Raw genomic sequence first — 19372 nt, 5'->3', positions numbered from 1 at the left:
TGACATTCAGAACACTGTGATTATTTGACTCACTTTTTTTCCACTTTTGTAATGTGTATATTTTATACATTATGGGGAAAAAAAACTTTGCTAGTCACTTTATGAATTAATGATTCTGGGACTAATGATGCTTATTGTACGTTGCTTTTTCATATATGTTCCCTTATAAAGTGGGCTTCTGAAAAATGAATGCAAAAGTCACAGGTATATATTAAAAGGTGATGATTTTGTCACAAATGGTAGTAGTTAAGGCAATCAGTCAACTTAAATTTTACTGTAGACCAAAAGTACAGATCGTTAAATTATTTAATTTAATTATACAAGGTAATTATAGAAAATTCTTTTCTATAGAAAATTCAAATATCATCACTCTGGGAGAAGCCAACGGCCATTGTGTGGAAACTTCCCAGCATCCTAGAGAGAGGCCCATGTGGTGAGGAATAGAGGCCTCCAGCCAACTGCCAACAAGGAACTGAGGCCTGTCAACTCCAGGTGAGTGAGCTTAGAAGCAGATTTCCCAGCCCCGCTGGAGGCTGGAGCCTTGAGATGACTGCAGCCCTGGTGATGGGTGAGCTCCACCGTAAAAGAGACCCTGAGGCAGAACAACCCAGCTAAGCCACTCCCGGCACTCAGAAACTCTGTAAGATAATAAATGTTTGTTGTTTTGTGATGGGGTAATTCATTATGCAACAATGGATAACTACTGTAGTTGTCAATGTTGAACAGAAAAAACACATTTAGAATTTTTTTTTTAATTTTTAATAGTTCATACCCCTCACTAACACATCAGCATGTTTTCTGCTTTAAATTAAAATTATAAGACAGTATTGAGGCTTGCTCAGATAATTCCTGTTTCTAAATACATTAGGTTCTTTCTTATTTTTCTGTTAATATTAGGACTTCAAAAAAGCTAATGTCAGTTAATGTCACGCAAAAGCACAAGATGATTTTATTCAAATAATTTTTGGATGAGGTGGTATTTTTTAGGAAAAGCATCTGTCATGAAAGTGTTTGTTTCAAAATGATGTCTTGCCAGCATGGGTCACTGCTGCAAGTTCCCTGCTGTCCTGTGCACGTTTTACATGGTGTGAGTTGATTTTAGTGCTATGTGATAGTCTAGCGGTGGAGAGATGTTTCAACTTAAAAGATGTTCTTTGTTTCACTAAACCATATAATGTCAAGAGATTCTGCTATTACTGAAAAAGAAAACCCAAATATTTAATGCTAGATTAAATACATAATTTCTTAAAATGGCACTTTCTGGTTTCCTAATTCCAGAGCTATTCGATGATCTAATGGTTTTACTATAAATCCATCAACAATCCCTCTCTAAGAGTGTCTATTGGAATCCTGGGGACCCAGACTGGCTGAATATTCTTAGGAGGTAAGAATTTTGTCTCAAGCTTCAGACTTTGGTGGACAGTGGTGGTGGGGAAGAGGAGAGCAGAATTGGTCTTTGTATTAGTTTGCTAGGGCTGCCTATGACAAAGGTCCACAGACTGGGTGATGTCAACAACAGAACTTATTTTCTCATGATTCTGGAGGCTGGAAGTCCAAGATCAAGGTGTCGGCAGCGTTGGTTTCTTCTGAGAGCTTGTCTTATTGGCTTGTAAATAGTTGTCCTTTCTGTGTCTCCGTATGGTCTCCCCTTGTGCATATCTGTGTTTCAATCTCCTCTTCATATAAGAAAACCAGTCATATTGGATTAGGGTCCTCCCTGATGACTTTATTTTACCTCTTTAAAGACCCTATCTCCAAACACAGTCACATTCTGAGGTACTGGGGGTTAGGGCTCCAACACATGAATGAGGAGGACACTCTTTAGTCCATAAGAGAATTGAAATGTATTGTTTAGGTAAATAACTAATAGAACAAACAAATAAAATCACTGATAATTTTATGCAGAATTGAATAAGAGATATATGTTATAATAAAAATAGTAATACATAAAATAGTTATATTTTATGATAGTTTTGAGGTGCTTTTTAACTGTAATTTTTATTTCTTCTGCATAAAACATTTTTTATACTCATTTGATAGAAACAGCCCAATTCCAAGAAAGATCAATGCTCAAATACAGTTTTTTAAATCTATCTTAATAGATATGATATAAAGCTTTTATTATCTGGTATATGTGTGTGTGTGTGTTTCTAAATAAAAAGAAATTAGTAATTCACTTATACCAGAAAACACTATTTGCAAAAGCCATCCATCATTTTTTTCAATTATCTCAAATAAAAGAGAGAAAATATCAATATTCTACCAACGTAATGAGTATACAATAGATATTATAACTGCTAGCATTATTCTTAGTGCTTGCTCTATGAGGTTGGATGAAGCGTTTGATGCTCGGTCCTTCTCATACAACCTCCCAAACAGAGTCACTGTTAAGACAGGTCCAGATATTGGCTTCAGGCTAAACAAGCGTCCATCACTTGACACCTAATTAAAACACAGAAAAGTAGACAAGATCTATCTTTAAGTCATACAATCCAACAACATACTTTTAAAATTCAGTATAATTGGATGAAGAAACAATAAAAAATACTGGCCAAATTTCGTTCTATCAGAAATATTTGAAATGTTGCAGAGTACACGAAAAATTAGGGCTGATTCATTTGTATACAAATTAAAATGCCTGTCATCAATATCTCATCATTTACTTACACGGGAGGAAGCATCCCATGAGTTAATAAACATAAACCAACGGATTTGGTGGTATATAAGAGAGAAATCTAGTCCTCTTAGACAAGATGAAGATTTCCCCAAATGGTCAGAAGTGACTGACTGAGGGGGGTTAGAACTGAGCAACTGTCATCCCTTGTCCCTTGCTCACCACGGTCCCCTCACCGTCCCATTGTCCTCCCCTGTCCCAGCAGTGGTTTCTACTGGGAAAAGTAGAAGTAGAGTGACAGCGGAACTTGCAGGAAAAGTTGGTGGAAGAAAGTGCTGGGCAGAGCACGTGTGCAGAGTGGGTTAGTTTCTGGACTTTAAAAAGCTTTTGCTTCTTCGTCAACACTGACCACTGTCAAATGCTCTCTCCTTCAGCTTTTCCTTCTCTCCCTTTCTCCTACACAATGAGAGGGATTTTTTTCAACTTCCTGAGGCCATACTCCCCCATGATCCTGCGGGGCTCTGGTGGGACTGGTTCTGAAACTATTCTTGTTGAATCTTCTTTCTACGCAGCAGACCTTCAACAGCCCAACCTTCTCCCTACAATCCCCCAAATAAGATATTTTTTTTAATTCTCAAGGACATAGTAATTCTTATATTGGGCTCAGTGGCTTACACCTGTAATCCTAGCACTCTGGCAGGTTGAGTTAAGAGGATTGCTTGAAGCCAGGACTTTGAGATCAGCCTGAGCAAGAGCAAAAGCAAGACCTCATCTCTACAAAAAATAGAAAAGTAGCCAGGCATGGTGGCACGTACCTGTAGTCCCACTTACTTGGGAGGCTGAGACAGGAGTAAAAGGGTGGCCTTACAAAATTAACAGGAAAATATTTAATCCTGCAATTTCCTAGTAAACGTTAAAGATCAATCCTATGAGTTCTCTCACTAACAGGCACCCCCATAGAAGTTCTGTCTTATGCAACTTCTGAAAAGAGATGTAAATGTTTTTATTTTTTTTTAATTGGTTTGAGAATTGCTTTTGTTTTTACAGAGTTCCTGAGCGAGCAGCAGGGAAACAAGCTTTAGACTTACATCTCCTGCAATAATACTGTCTCCCCGGAAAGGTGGGGAAGCCAACTCTTGGACTTTGATATCCTGCCACCCAGAAGAAAGAAAGGAGCAGATGCAGCAGTTTCTCACAGCCACTTCTGTTATCACCTGACAGCAATCACGATTTCTTTCCTTTCTCTTTGTCTCCATAAAATCAACAAGTCACTTGGGTTCAGCGCTGGCCCCCCTTTCTCTTTCTTTGGGATGCCACGCCATCCCCCTGCTCTCCCTCTCTTTCCTTCTCTCTCACTCTGTCTCATAAGAAGATGAAATAAACTTTTTTTTACATATATATCTCTCCTAGTCTGTGCATGAGAAATCTTTCTCCCCTGCACCTCAAGCACCTACTAAGCTCTCCACCCTAACGAGGAGGATCGTTTGAGCCCAGGAGTTTGAGGTCGCAGTGAGCTATGACGATGCCACTGCACTCTAGCCTGAGTGACAGAGACCCTTTAAAAAAAAATGAATTTTCAAACAAGAAATTCAGCCTGTTCAGTGTCCTTCCAGATTCCCAAGGGTAAATCATACTCTTTCCAAATGGGAAGTTTTATATTTGTACTTGGGTAAGTTTTGACATTAAAACGTGCTTTCTCTTACATAAAATTAATTGACTACATCAAGCAAAGATTCTTACCTGAAATTCTCCAGGTGCAAGCTGTATCTCACTCAACAATACCTCAGGGAAGACATACTGAGTTCCGAAAGTGCCACTGAGGGAGAACATTTCAAACCGGGTAGAAGCCGTTTCAACTGAGTCACCACAAGTGTTTAAGTCAGTCGTTTTACACTTCACCAAAGTACAAATCTAGGGAAGTAATGCAAATCAATAAGCCATAAGAAAGTCATGCTGGATCTGCTAATTAAAGTGATTTAATCATTTCACAATGTATACATATAGCAAAACATCAGATTGCACATTGTAAATATATACAATTTTTATTTGTTAAGGACACCCAAATAAAGCTGGGAGAAAAGTTTTTAAATAAAATAATATAATTTATTAAATAAAATACTAGATGCTCTCAAAAAAAAAAAAGTCCTAAGACAGTCAATTAAAATACTCTCCTGACCTACAAAAATGCTTATGCCTGTTTGTTTGGTAAAACAATATTACTTCTTCCTTAGATTCATCCATTTTATTGCTGAAAAATAAATATAACTAGTAATAAAACAAAGACCCCAGTGTTTCTTGCAATTCACTGTCAAACAGATTAACCACATAAAAAGACAATCCATCAGATCCTTGGCCTATCGCCATGAACAACTAAACCCTCAGTATTTCTCAAGGTAGCAATGCTTTTAGTTATCAGAAGTGTTCAATTTTTTTAAAGGTTTAATTTATATAGGGATGTGATCTCTATTTTATTGGTTATTTCACCCAATGAAAGAACGTGAGAGTTGTAATGAGCCCTAAAGTTCACCTAGAGGCAACCACTGTGATCTGCAAAAGTCATGTCTTTTCTATCTGAACAAAGACTGAAATGGTTCTCCATGAAGTTTTCTTCTACTATACTACATAGCTATTTGAATATAACATCTAAGTATATGAGTCATCTCACCATGTAGATGGAAAATTCCCAAAAGGAGCTCCATATTCATTTAACTCCAAGCCTGTAATCCTAGTACTCTGGGAGGCTGAGCCAGGAGGATCGTTCAAGGTCAGGAGTTTGAGGTTGCAGTGAGCTATGATGATGCCACTGCACTCTATTCAGAGAGAGACTCTGTCTCAAGAAAGAAAAAAAATCTTTTTTTCCTTTTTACCTCCCTCCCCCAAAATGGTCCCTTTTAAACACTTCTTTTAATCTTTCCCCTTTGAGAATTGCATATTGGAAGCTGAGAGGAGTTTGTCTCAACCTATCCCATTTTCTCTTTTATCTTCCACTGTGACTCTTCTTTCAAACTATGCCTTGCTCTTGCTAACCCTTACTGGTTCTCCAGGTCAGTCACAGACCCTGCACCCCTTTACACCAGTCTTTCAAACCCTGCCAAGAAGAAGAGATGGGTTTAATGGGGTGTGAGGAACTATGCTTAGATCTGTTCTTTTCTACTTATTCTCATTATAATCTATGATGTTCTTGTCTCCTTTTTCAGATCTCTTGTTATTTGACTACTAACCAGATTTCTCTCTTTCCACAGCCACCAACTCCGCTTTTAATGTGTGAAACTTCTAGGGAAGTTCCAGACAGGGGGAATGAAGGAGCTCAGGAAATTTCATCCCAAAATAGTACTCCTTTGTATAAACGGTATTTTGAATTAAAGGTCCTTAGAGATCAACAGACCCTTGGAAGGGGCTTTCTCTCTATCTGCATAACCAGACGGACCCATCAAAAGAAAAATGGACTTCCCCTTCCCTCCCTGTTATCTCCCTATATTGTGGGAAAGAAAACAAGAATGCAACCAGATCTAGCCCAAATAATTTTAAACATAATCCCTGTCTCTCAAGGTTAATTTAATTTGCAAAAAGAATCATTTATAAGTCAATGTTTCCCCCATCCATTTATCCTTCCTAAGAATCATTTATTGTACCTAAACAGAATTACGTATCTACATTCCTCATCTCCCCCTCCTCTCTAAAAGAGGGTATAAAAATATCTGGATCTCACTAGGATATTGGGCAATCACTCTGTGATTTTCTCCATGCACATGGTAAATAAACCTCTTTCTCTTATTAATCGGCCTTAATTGTATATTGAGCTTTCAGTGAACTTTAGGGGGAAAAGGGAAGTTTTCCCTCATCCCCACAGCTCTAATTGTGCATGGTACCTTTCCTTGAAGTGTTTGTCACAACTAAAATTAAATAATAATTTCCTTTTTTTTCTGTTCAATGTCTGTCTCCCCACTAGACTTAAGCTCCATGAAAGCTGATCTGTCTTGCTCATCTTAATATCCCCAGGTTTTAGCAAATGTCTGAACATAGCAAGCATACAAATTTGGTGCATGAAAATGAATCCATATGTTATGTATGGATGAAAATAATCTGAGATTTAAAGAGACTGAGGCATTGGCCCAAGGCCAGGAGGCTACTACATGGTGAAGCAGAGATTCACCAAGGATTTTCTGATTACAGAATCCATATTTTCAACATGTTACCTCAAGCCCCTGCATTTAGTTTTTGTTTTTCAGCAGTTATTATCCCTAATTCCTTACACTGTTGGGAAATAGGTTTCTCCATTCTGAAAGACCTAGAGACTGGTGATGTGGATAACTTTCACCTTGATAAGAGGCTAGGAAAGGAGAAAGGGCGCAGCCCATAAAAGAGGTACCTAACCCAGCTGGGGGGGTGGAAGTGGTGCTGCAGGAAGTGTCAGGGCAGCCTTCTTGGTGAAGATAACACCTGAATAGTGCTCCAAAAGTTGAGTAGATGGGGCTAACCATGGATAAAGAAAGCAACCTATGCAAGTACCCACAGATTGTGCAGACGCTTGCAAACTGGAAGGGGGAAAATGTCTCAACATCACAAAGACTCAGGACATACGCAAGTAAAAGTAAAAGAAGAGAATAGGCAATGGAAAGGGACCCACAATAAGATTTTGTGAGCCTTCTATATTAAGAAATTTAATTTGTCAATTAGAAGTCAGTGAGGAATTTTAAGCAAGAGAGTGATATAATCAGAAATGGGGTTTCTTTGTGGTTTTTCTAATTATACTGTAGGGAATGGACTGGATGGAGCTGAGACTCTCAACAGGAAGCCCTGTAGGAAGATACTGCAATAATATGAGTAAGATAGGATGGGGACCACATCAAGGAAGAGAAGAGCAGAATGAAAGGAACATGGAAGCCACTGTGGGCTGTGAAAGATGTGAATCTTTGCAGCAATAAACCATTCTACTGAACAATCTCAGAGGTCAACTCCATCTGTCTACAGTACATAGTTAGTGTCAAGCTCTTTATAAAGCAAGATAGGCATTAGTGAACATATAGGGAAAATGACAAAATTTGTTCAGGCAGGAGATATCATGATATCATAGGTATTCAATTATCCATTCAAATTAACTTTAATTTGAATAATTTTTAATATTTGTACTGCAAATAAATATTTTGCCTTTTTCCAAGCAGCTTAAAATTGGACTGAAATCTAGGATTTCAAGATTTAGCAAATAAAAATATAGGCTTCCCAGTGAAAATCAGAATTTCAAATAAACAAGATTTTTAATATACATATATTCCAAAAAGTAGAACATAGTTATATGAAAAAAAAAACTTTCATTGTTTATCTGAAATTCAAATTCAACTGTCTGTATTTTATCTGGTAACTCTTCTGACACCAAAACAGTACCTGTAGATAATAGCGTCCTTCCACCGTGTGCAGTCCATCAAATGCCCCTAGGGCATAAACTTCATCTGATCTTTTCTCTGACATCTTGTAGTTCAGATGACAACAGAGATCTTTCTGACAAACTGTGTAATTCCCCATAACTCCTTTGAGCTCCACGAAGGTGTATTCATCAAAAAAGATAATGCCCTTAAATTCCTGGTTTCCAGTTGAGAGTGCTTCCACACTGCTGGCATAAGATGTCCAATTCACCACTACAGGGTGGCGTGGGTGGGAATCCAGTTGTGAGAGGAGGAGTTTTCCCTCCTTTGTCTTCATATCATAATGAAATGCTCTTGCAGAATTGGGGGCATAGATGCCACTTCCTAGAAGTGATAAGTTGAAAATGCCATTTGAAATAAGAAAGTGAAAAGGGATTTCATAGTTGTTATTGTTATTTTAAGCTCATTAACATTTTACTCTCTCTAGACTATATACTTTATTAATTTCAGTAAAATATGCTGATAAAGACAGAGGGGTGAGAAGAAATCCAATGAAGTATGACATCAAGATGGCAAGAAGGGAGAGTTTTATGTAAGAAGTGGTAAATTTGGTGGGGGGGAGTACATTCAAGTTGAATAAAACTAAATCTACACAACAGTTTAGATTGAGTTTGATTTTATAGCATGTCACTGCTAGATGGTCAAAAATTAAGAGTTGGAAGACATTGTATTAAGGGGTATGTGTTAGCTAGAAAAACATGATTTCTTTTTTTTTTCCACTTTTCCATTTACATGATGCCTGTAAATCTTAAAGATCACACATTACCTGTCATCCTCATTGAGGGGTAATGTGTATTAGATGCAAGGAAATTGACCCCCATGCCCATAGCCCACGCTGAGTGGAATTCAATGGCTGACAAATGTGGCAAAACATTCATCCAAGCCGTTGGGAAGAGTATGGTATCCACGTAGAAGTCTTTCACCAGGGTAACAGCAGGATCATGGAAGAGTATATCGAAGCATGTAAAAATGCCAAACCTTCCAAAGGTGGTGTTGAAAGTCACAATCTCAGGCTCCTTGGGTGCATTGAATTGATTTTCAACCATGAAAAGATTTTGCTGCAATAAACAAAAGAAGAAAAAAATTATTTTAGGAAGTTAACCTGGACATTACTGTGCCTGAAAAAGGGCAAGCTCATATCTATTGAACAGTGCCAAACTTTTCTATGACCACTGTCTTCACAGGAAAAAGTTTGCTTTAGAGAATCAGAGGCCACTCCAGCTAAATGGAGCCTTTGGTTCAATCTCCACATGATTGATATGTACATAGGTATTCTTATCTATAAAGACCCTCTTGAATCTTACAAGACACTGGAGTGTCATATGCCTATTCTATTTGCCAAGTATACTTAACTATTTCCTCTAGGCAAAAAACTTTGTTTCTTTCTCCTTAAGACCAAGTCTATCTGGTAAGTTTCTTACCTTGACCTATTGCCAGGGCATGTCTTTAAAAGGACAAAGTCCAAAAGGCAAGATTGTGTTTTAATGCAGGTAGCTCCTTCTGGCTCTCAGACACTTCCAACAACATACTCCTATGTTCCTAAATGCACAGGGAATTCATTGAGCCTCTTTATAGGAACTTTCCACACCTAATCATTAATTTCTATGCTTTGCCTCTACTCTACTTCTAAAATAGTCTTCTTATTATCAATACCAATTTTTTTCCTTCTTGCCCATTTTATTTCATTAAGCATTCACTAACTATAACTATAATTCATTTGAATTATTTGCAAATTAATTTTACCTTATGGTAGCGTGCCACCAGCCTACCCTGAGAATCAAATACCACATCAGTGTTGTATTGGTAACGGCCATCAGGGGGACACTGAGGGTCACTGGCATTGCATGGCTTCTTGTCCCCAATATTTGCCACAACATAGATAGAGTTGTCCTTGGCCAGGCAGCTGAGTCTTTCTTGTACTGGGGTGTGGCCAAATCTGGTATATGTTCATTGGAAGAGGAAAAAGTTTTTAAAAGCAAAGTTAACAAAGTTCTGAATGATAGTTGCCTGAACATATTATTTGATATACACAAAAGTAAATTCTAAATAACAGTAGGAAGAAGAGAAGGATTAAGACAAGAAGGAAGTTTAGAGGAAACCCATATTTGTGAGAATTTGGTTGTAGGAAGCTAGGATAACACTCTAGCTCATGTATTTGTTTCTTCATAGCATTTATCATAATCTATTATCATATTTTCACTTATGTGTACATCTTATAATGTCTACTGCATCTTGTAGATACTATCGTGCAAATATCTACATATCTTGTTCACTGAACCCATGCCTAACAGAAAAGAGGCATTAAAAAAATATTTTGAATGAGTGAACAAAAACTTGGAGGAGGATCCTGGGAAGATTGCAGAGTAGGAAGCACCAAGAATTTGTCTCCCCACTTTAGCAACAGTTGCACTGGCAGAATCTGTCCCATGTAACATTTTTAGAGTTCCGGACTCTATTCAAAGGCTCTTAACTTCTAGGGAAAGGCTTGGAAGGTGAACTGCAGTTAATTTCAGGCAATTTCAGCTCTTAGCTCAGCAATAACTATCCATTCCATGGCCCTGTGATGAGCAGCCATGTATGTGTTCCTAGAGTAGGTTGTAGGCAGCTTATGGATGCGTGGTGGGCAATAAAAATGCTGTCTTCCGATCTCAGGGATCTGTGTTCTGGTCACTGATTATTGCTTCTGATCATAGAGGTGCAAACACAGAGGCAGGCAGCCACATACACACATACCCATACACACACCATTGTTGCAAGCCTCCCTCTGTGTGAAGTGACATCCAGGAGATTTAAAGGGCCAGTGCCTTCTTTTTTTCACTTTATTTTTTTTCTTTTTCCCCTATGGGGAGCCAGACATTTAAGGACCAAGATATATAAAAACAATAAAATACATAGGAGAATTTCAAAAGTCACTACACATGCACAGGGAAAGGTGTAGTCCAGAAAAGAGCTGAGAAGATCTTAAGTTTATACTTCAAGCTGATACCCAACATAGGAACATTGTATAGCAATCAAAAAAAAAAAAAGAAAGAAAGAAAGAAAGAAAGCAAACAAACAAACATAGCAAACCCTGGGGGAGGGGAATCTGATTTCCAGAGTTACCACATGAAAAGATTCAAATATCCAGTTATCAACAAAAAAATTACAGGTTATACAAAGAAACAGGAAAGTATGGCCCACTTAAAGGAAAAAGATAAACCAATAGAAACCATCACTGAGGAAGACCAGATGGCAGACCTAGTAGACACAGACTTTAAAACAACAATTTTAAAGATACTCAAGAAAATAAAAGAAGATGTGAATAAAGTCAAGAAACTAATGAATAAACAAAGAGGAAATATTAACAAAGAGATAGAAAATCTAAAAGAAACCAAAAGGAAATTCTGGATCTTAAAATTACAATAACCAAAATGAGAATTTCACTGTTAGAATTTAAAGGCAGATTTGAGAAGGCAGAAGAAAGAATCAGTGAACTTGAAGATAGGACAATTAAAATTATTGAGTCTGGGGAAAAATGTGAAAAAAAATGCTGAAGAAAAGTGAACAGAGCCTTAGGGACCTGTGAGACACCATCAAATGAACCAACACATACATTGTGGGAGTCTCAGAAAGAAAAACGCAGTTATTTGAAGAAATAATGGGTGAAAACTTCCCAAATTTGAAGACAGACATGAATAAATATAAAGATCTAAGAGCCTCAGCAAACTCCAATAGAATGAACTCAAAGAGACTCACACTAAGACACATTATAATTAAACTGTAGAAAGCCAAAGACAAAAATGAGAATCTTGAAAGCAGCAGGAGAGAAGTGACTCATAACATACGAGGGTTGTCCAATGATATTATCAGCAGATTTTTCATCAGAAACTTTGGAAACCAGAAAGCATTAGGCTGATACATTTAAAATGCTGGAGGAAAAAAAAAAACTGTCAACCAAGAATCTCATATCCAGCAGAATTGTCCTTAATAAGTGAGGGTAAAATTAAGGATTTCCAAATGTTTTAAAAAACTGACGTAATTTGTTACCACTATACCACCAAGAGCAAGAAATGCCCACGGGAGTACTGCAGGATGAATGAAAGGACACTAGATAGTAACTCAAATCTGTATGAAGAAATAAACATCACAATAAAAGTAAATAAATGAGCAAATATAAAAGCTAGTATTATTGTAACTTCACTTTTTGTTTTCTACATGATTTAAGAGACAAATACATCTTTAAAAATTATTAATTTAAAAGCTAGTGTTATTGTAGCTTTGGCTTATATATCGCTATTTTGTTTTCTACATAATTTAAGAGACTAATGCATAAAAAATTTGTCTGTGTTTTGAGGCACATATTGTGTAAAAATGTAAATTTTTGACATCAATAACTGAAAAGGCCTAGGAACAGAGATGTACAGGAACATAGTTTTTTGAATGTTATTGAAATTAAACTGGTAAAAAATTTAAATAAGAGTGTTATAACCTTAGAGTGTTAAATGTAATCCCCATAGTAACCAAAAAGAAAACAACTATAGAATATACACTAAAAGAAATGAGAGGGGAATTACAATGTTTCACTTCAAAAAAGTCAACTAAATACAAAAGAAGACAGTATTGCAAGAAATGAGGGACAAAAAGGTATAAGGTATATAAAAAACAAATAGCAAAATGACAGAACTAAGTCCCTCCTTATCAGTAATAACTGTAAATGTAAATGGAGAGAGAATGGCAGAATTGATTTAAAAAAATATAATCCAACTATGTGCTGTCTATAAGAGACCCCCTTTAGATCCAAAGACACAAATAGGTTAAACATGAAAAAATGGTTAAAGATGTTCTATGCAAATAGTAATCAAAAGAGAGCAAGGGTACCTATACTAATTTCAGACAAAACAGACTTTAAATCCAAAAAGATTACATAAGACAAGGACATTAGATATTAATATTAATATCCAGGATATATGAAGAACTCCTAAAACTCAACAATAATAAAAAACAACCAACCTAATTCAAAATGGGTAAAAGACTTAAACAGGCATTTCTCTCAAGAAAATACATTGTACAAATGGACAAGAAGCACATGAAAAAGGGCTCAACATTACCAATCATTAAAGGTGACTCAGAGTGGGCTCCTAGATAGCATCAGGATGGGGGCTAGTCACCAGAAATACCAGACACATGATTATATGTTGGGCCTTTCAGCCAACAGACCTTGGGGAAGGAGAGGTGGGGACAATGATTGAGTTTAATCACATGGCCAATATTTAATCAATCAAGCCTACATAATGAATCCCTAATAAAAACCCTGGACACTAGGCTCTGCAGAGCTTCCTGGTTTGTGAACATGTTAATGTGCTGAGGGTGACGAGCCCTGATTTCATAGGAAGAAACATGGAAGCTCTGTGCTCCCTCCCAGATTCTTGTCCTATGTGTCTTTTCATTTGGCTGTTCCTGAGTTATATTCTTTATAATAAAGCTGTAATTGTTAAGTACAAAAAATAACAATAAAATAAATGCTTTTTCATCAGGATAGCTATCTGGGCAAGCTTTGTAGGGTTTTTTTTCCTACTTTTTAAATCTGCAAGCCAAATCACTTTGATCGTAGGTGTAGACATTCTCTGTAGCAAAGGATGCCTCTTGTACAAGGATACCTACACAGTGGGATAAGTAGTCAATGAAAAAAATGTTGGATAAGTAGTTAGGTTATTAGACATAGTTTGTCTCTCAAGAAATATGCAAGCTTTCTTCTATGAGGTAACAGAAACCTTCCAAAATTGTTCTCTTAGCCTCCCAGAAACTCTCACAACTTTACTTCAGCTCATGATCATAATGCCTGGTAACAATTATTTCCTCTATTCATATGGCTTCTAGTTTGTTTTTATAACTAAACTATCCTACTTGTAATTATATTAGATATAATAAGAAACCTCAAATCTTTCTGGAACTGTGGGACCTATAAATGATAAATAAATAAATAAAATAAAGAGACATGCTGAGCACCTGTTCCTATCATACTTAGGCTAAGGGTAATGTCAGCCAAAAAGGCTGGTGACTGTGACAAGAGAAACCAATTGATTCTGGATATGTCAAACATATTCAACAAGACATGATATCTGATAATACATGAGAGGTAAAGGAGCTTGACTCCTCTCTTTCTCTTATATCTTACATCCAATATTTCAGCAAAACCTGTCAACACTACCTTCAAACTTTATTCAGAATCTGTCCACTTCTCAATACTCAAACTTCTACCATCTTGGTTTAAAACACCATCATCTCTCTGCCTAGATTATTGCAATGACTTTTTAACTACCCCCTGCTTCTTTGTTGACCTTCCCCCCTGCAATCTATTCTCTACATAGTTGAAAGAGTGAACTTAAGTCATCTCATCACTGCTCAGAATTCTCAAGGGCTACCTTCTCATTCAAGTAACAAAGTCATTATTACGGCTTGTGAAGCCTTACGTAATCAGTTCCTCCTACCTATCTACCTCCATATCCTACTCTCCCCAGCTCCCTCACACCACTTCAACCACACTAACCTTTTTGCTGTTCCTGATAGGATAGACATGTACTCTGCCCACAGGATCTTGGAGTTTAGAATTCCCTTGGCCTAGAATGGTCTTTTCTCAGAAACTCATATGATCTACTCCCTCACTCCCTTCATGTCTTTGCAGAAAGGTCTCTGTGAAGCCCTCTGATATCCTATTAAAAATTTCAGCCCCACACTTGCCACCCTATTCACCTTTCCTACTTTATATTTCTTCATACATTTATCTCCATCTCATATCATAGATAGTAGACAGATAATAAATACCTAAAGATAGCTAATTATTAAAAAAAAAAATTTACTATCTACTCACACTAGAATATAAATTCCAAGAGGACAGGGATTTTTCATTTGTTGTGTTCACCTCGTTGCCCAGAACAGTACCTGGACATAATAGGTGCTCAAAAATGTTTGTTGAATGAACGAATAAAGGCAAGAAATGGAGATGTCATTAGTTGATGAAAAACATGAAGGGGCAACTATGCTCCTTAAAATGGAACAAATTGGACATTCTCACAGGAATATTCAGGAGACCCTTGGAAATTTGGTTCTAAGGAAAGTACATTCAGAAACAAGTCAATTCAACTCATAATGGAAAGTCATAATATAATTCTTGCCTTTTAGAAACTGAAGCTGTGGCATAGCAGATGATTAAATAAGAAATAATTATGATAGAATGAAATGAGAATAAAGTTAATGATTAAGGTAAATGATATTAAACTTTATCCAAATCAAAGTGTCTCTCTATGCAGTTACTGTAGTTAGTTTGTGTGGTTTTGAAAGCAGTTCCCAAAAAAGAATTCCTAAAATAATGTTAGCCATGTGCATTCAGAAAGAAGTTTCTTAACTAATATGATTCTCTTAGGTATGTAAGATATTTGTTTCCTTACATTAACATTAATAGTGCTACTTTCAGCACACTTTATATCTCTTTAGTCTACACCAGATTGAAACCACTTAACAGTTCTGCTGTATTACCTCTTTGGTTAACAATCAGCTTAAGCTTTAAGGATTTTACATTAACTTCATCAGCTATCTTACCAATGAGAAAACAAAATTATTAATTCCAAACTGACACATAGCTCTATTTTGCCATTTACTCACACAACTTCCAAATTACAGACCTACACAGGGAAGTATTTTTCTGTTCATTGGCAAGGAGTCAGAGACTAGAGTTTGGGTCTTACTTTCCCACTAACTACCTCTGTGACCCTAAGCAAGATATACTGTCATCTCTCTAGACTCATTCCTTCAATAGAAAGATATTCAAATTGAATGTGATGATTTCTATGCCACCATCCAGCACCAATTTCTGTGATTTCATAATTGATATTCCCTTTCCTAATAAACATATCCATAGTAGATGAAAAAATAAACTATATTGAAACACAGATATTTGATAATGGATCTATCTATGCAATAATCATCAACACAGCTTTCTCAGCTAAAACGAGTTGATGTTTACTATTGGGATTTTTCAGTCTGCTGCTTTACCTGTTAGGATTATCACAGGGGATCCAGTTTACTTGAGGGTCTGGGATATCCTCCAAGTACGGGTAGACAGATTCCCTGCTGAAGTGCCAGCCATAAATACCATCTTCTGGAGTCACGATAATATGTGCACCCTGTCAAAGATGAAGCTTAATTAAAATATTCCTCACATAAGCAGTCAAAGAGGGAGGTTGGAAGAGGAACTGAGGGATCGAGTGGCTAACAACCATTTGGGCTTTTCCCTCTCTTTCATCTTATTCCTTTGTTATCTATATTTTTATAATTTATTTTATTTTCATAAACACTTTAATTTCCTAATCCTGCCATCATCATTTCCATATAACTTTCTCATCCTTTCATAGACACTAACAGTTTTCCAAGCCACTCACGGCTCTGCCTCCCACTGCTATTGTTAACTAAATATACACCCAGCTCTTTCTAAACTCAACGCCTTTCCTGAACTTTGGTGGGTGGTTGTGCCAGATGATGTCAAGATTGATTTATAACTCAAAGTCTCTGTTTACTTTCTCCTCTGCCCCAGCCTGCCTCTGCGCCATACCCTGCAAACACGATTCTCATTCCTTGTAAAAAGAGGGGTCACACACGGTTTACCTGAACTGTGCTAAGCCTGTAGGTGCTGCCTGAGCTAACCTGGGCACCCTCTGATTGGAGAGTCACCTTCAAAGCTGCTGTGGATTTCAAGGAAATAGTTGGACTAATTATGAGAAAGAACATCAGAAGTCCTGATAACCTTTTAAATTTTAGCATACATAAAAAGATATATTGATAGACATATGTAATATGTATCCACGACTTTCATCACACTTCATATAGTCATGAAAACCACATATACGGTGTATGATTAGCTTTAAACTTAGCTCTTCATTCAACTCAAGGGCTTATTATGCATTCACATATATATTTTTCTTTGTAGTTAGAATGAAACAGGAAGAATATAATACATACTGGTAAGTAATTTGCAACTTAAGTTTAATTGTTGTCAATTTGTAAATTTACCTAAAAAAAAAAATACCTGCAAACTCTTAAGAGCACAAGCATCTATCAAAGCCACTGATATTCTAAGAATAAATAGCACCTGGTCCCTCATCCATTTATCATCCTCCAACCTCCATCTGGAGCAGAAAAGAGGAACAAAGATGTTAACTTTTCAGCCAGTTCCTCAAAACTCTGCTACTTCTTAATGATAATGAAACCATCCTTTTCTTAACTTTGCTTACTGTTAGGGAAGTGTAATATTGTCCTTGCTCTAATAATTTTGAGAGGAAAGTAGGATTTTAACTATACAACAAAGTTTCTTGGCCACCCTTATATATATATATATATATATATATATGTCATCCAAAAGTGTAACTGATCCTGACAGGGGCCCTGTCCCCCAGGACCCCCTCCTTTCTCACAGAATCCACCAGAGACCTGACAGACATGTACCTGCTCTGCTGCTGACGTGATGGCTCCTTCCAAAATATCCAGATTCTGATCCATCCATTTCAGCGCCTCCTCACGAGATACTGGTGTGAGGCTGGCATTAGGCAATAGCACCGCATGCTCGTAAACAGCTGCAATAAAAGTGTCCAGAGAGCTGGTTCTCAAGACACAGAAAACCCAAATTGCCACATAAGCCAGGAACGGAGAAGTGATCATGCTGAAGTCCAATGACTGCTGGAAACAGAGCGGCACGTCCTGATATTTACAAAGTGAAAACACGTGGTTCCCAGAACTCAGTACCTTGAAAATAAATTACAAAAATCTAATTTTAAGAAAAACTTTTGACTTCATACCATTTTTAGACAACAAGAGACCCTCCTGTATGGCAGGGATTTGTGAGAATTAAATCAGGAAATATATGCATATTAGTTTGCTAGGGGGCAGCCTAACAAAGTCCCACAAACTGGATGGTGTAAACAACAAAAATGTATTTCCTCACAATTCTGGAGTTTAGAAGTCCCAGATGAAATCAGCAGGCTTCCTCCTGAGGGCCATAAGGGCAGGCTTCTCTCTTTGACTTGCAGATGGCTGTCTTCTCCCTGTGTCTCTCCAGACGTGTTGTCCCGTGTGTGTCTCTGTACAAAGGTCCCCTTTTTATCAGGACACCAGTCATTAGATTTAGCGCCTACTCTATTCCATATGACCTTATCTTAACTAATTAGATTAAATGACCTCATTTTCAGGAAAAAAATAAGGTTACATTCTGAGGTATTGGCCATTATGACTTCCAACTGTTGGGGCTCAGAAAACAGTACCTCAAAACAAAAGCCTCAGAAACAGCCTCAGAGGCAAAAGTTTTTCTCTGACCTTCTCCTGCCCTCCAGTCTCTCAGTCTCACTCTCCCCTGAGGCTAGCCGTAGAAACTAGAATCCCTCTTCCCCAAGGTTGGTCATAGAGACCCGAGCTCCTTTTCTGAAAAGCCAGCCATAAAACCTAAAATCATTCTGTGTAAAAACTGGCCATCAAGACATTATTGAGCTACCTTGTTTGACTGTAGGTCATCAGACCCCGAGTCCACGTGCTTCCCCACACTCAGAAGGAAGGAATGCTCGCACAGACAGGCCAGAAAGAATCCAGCCAGACAGGACTTGCTGGGTTTCCTCACTCAGTTTATTTGCATTACAGCTTATCCTTTTGCCTAGTCGTATTTCTACATGGTTGTCTATACTGTATTGAATCTAAGCATAAAAATGGACAATTTCCTCTGCATATCTGGGTCTCCATTCTGAAGATGCTCGTGTATACACGTTAAATAAACTTGTATGCCTTTTCCCCTGCTAATCGATCTGCCCACATCCGTGATTTTCAGGGAAACTTTAGGGGGCCCAGGGCTTTGCTTCCTTATAACAACATAAGAATTTTTAAAGTCCATATGTTTTAGAACTTCAATGTATAGCAATATGTATAATTTGAAGAATAGATAGCTTTATAATTTCGAAATTATTTTTACTATCTTCACGTACATATTTGAGCTCCAGTTTCGTTCACTCTAGTTTCCTCAAAATTGAGACGCCAGGACAAAGAGGAACACAAAAGAATTATTCATTATCTATTGCTATATAACAAATCACCCCAAAATTCAGTGGCTTCACAAAGGAAACGCACGTTCCTCTGGTCCGGAATCCCGAAGGCAGGTTGTGGGGTGCTCTGGCTTGGAGTCTGTCTCACAAGGCTGCAACCAGGATGCCGGCAAGGTGAGGTCTCTCAAGGCTTGACGCCAAGAGGACTCACTTCCAAGCTCCACGCTCCCTCACGGGGCAGAGGGCAGGGCTCAGGACCTCATTGGCTGTTGCCCAGTGACGTGAGC

General features: G+C 37.5%; 1 protein-coding gene across 5 annotated transcripts; it reads right to left on the bottom strand.

Moving 5' to 3' along the window:
• Nucleotides 1-920: 920 nt before the first annotated feature.
• Nucleotides 921-19280, bottom strand: VNN1 (vanin 1). Of its 5 annotated transcripts, none has more exons than XM_012736633.3 (9): nt 19171-19280; nt 18005-18155; nt 17509-17805; nt 16063-16193; nt 9778-9970; nt 8801-9092; nt 7997-8358; nt 4355-4525; nt 921-2442 (listed from the first exon to the last, which is right to left on the bottom strand). In XM_012736633.3, the coding sequence occupies exons 3-9, from the start codon at nt 17719-17721 to the stop codon at nt 2260-2262; spliced, it is 1545 nt and encodes a 514-aa protein (XP_012592087.1). In that variant the 5' UTR covers nt 17722-17805; nt 18005-18155; nt 19171-19280; the 3' UTR covers nt 921-2259. The 5 variants fall into 5 exon arrangements, with proteins under 5 accessions (XP_012592087.1, XP_012592088.1, XP_012592089.1 ...); XM_012736634.3 differs by having other exon boundaries at nt 18005-18140; nt 19171-19278; XM_012736635.3 differs by having other exon boundaries at nt 19137-19277.
• Nucleotides 19281-19372: the final 92 nt, after the last annotated feature.

This window comes from Microcebus murinus, chromosome 5, assembly GCF_040939455.1.
Source record: "Microcebus murinus isolate Inina chromosome 5, M.murinus_Inina_mat1.0, whole genome shotgun sequence".
NCBI lineage: Eukaryota > Metazoa > Chordata > Mammalia > Primates > Cheirogaleidae > Microcebus > Microcebus murinus.
The sequence above is the reverse complement of the archived record's forward strand: the minus strand, read 5'-3'. Positions and strand labels throughout refer to the sequence as shown.

Bases quoted from the DNA above. Each gene is read 5' to 3' on its own strand.
- VNN1 (XM_012736633.3), bottom strand. From the start codon at position 17,721: ATGATCACTTCTCCGTTCCTGGCTTATGTGGCAATTTGGGTTTTCTGT. The intron at 16,194-17,508 runs GTACATGTCTGT...CATCTTTGACAG, and splicing joins TCACGTCAGCAGCAGAGCAG to GGTGCACATATTATCGTGAC. The intron at 9,971-16,062 runs GTAAAGCAGCAG...AACATATACCAG, and splicing joins CCCTGTGATAATCCTAACAG to ATTTGGCCACACCCCAGTAC.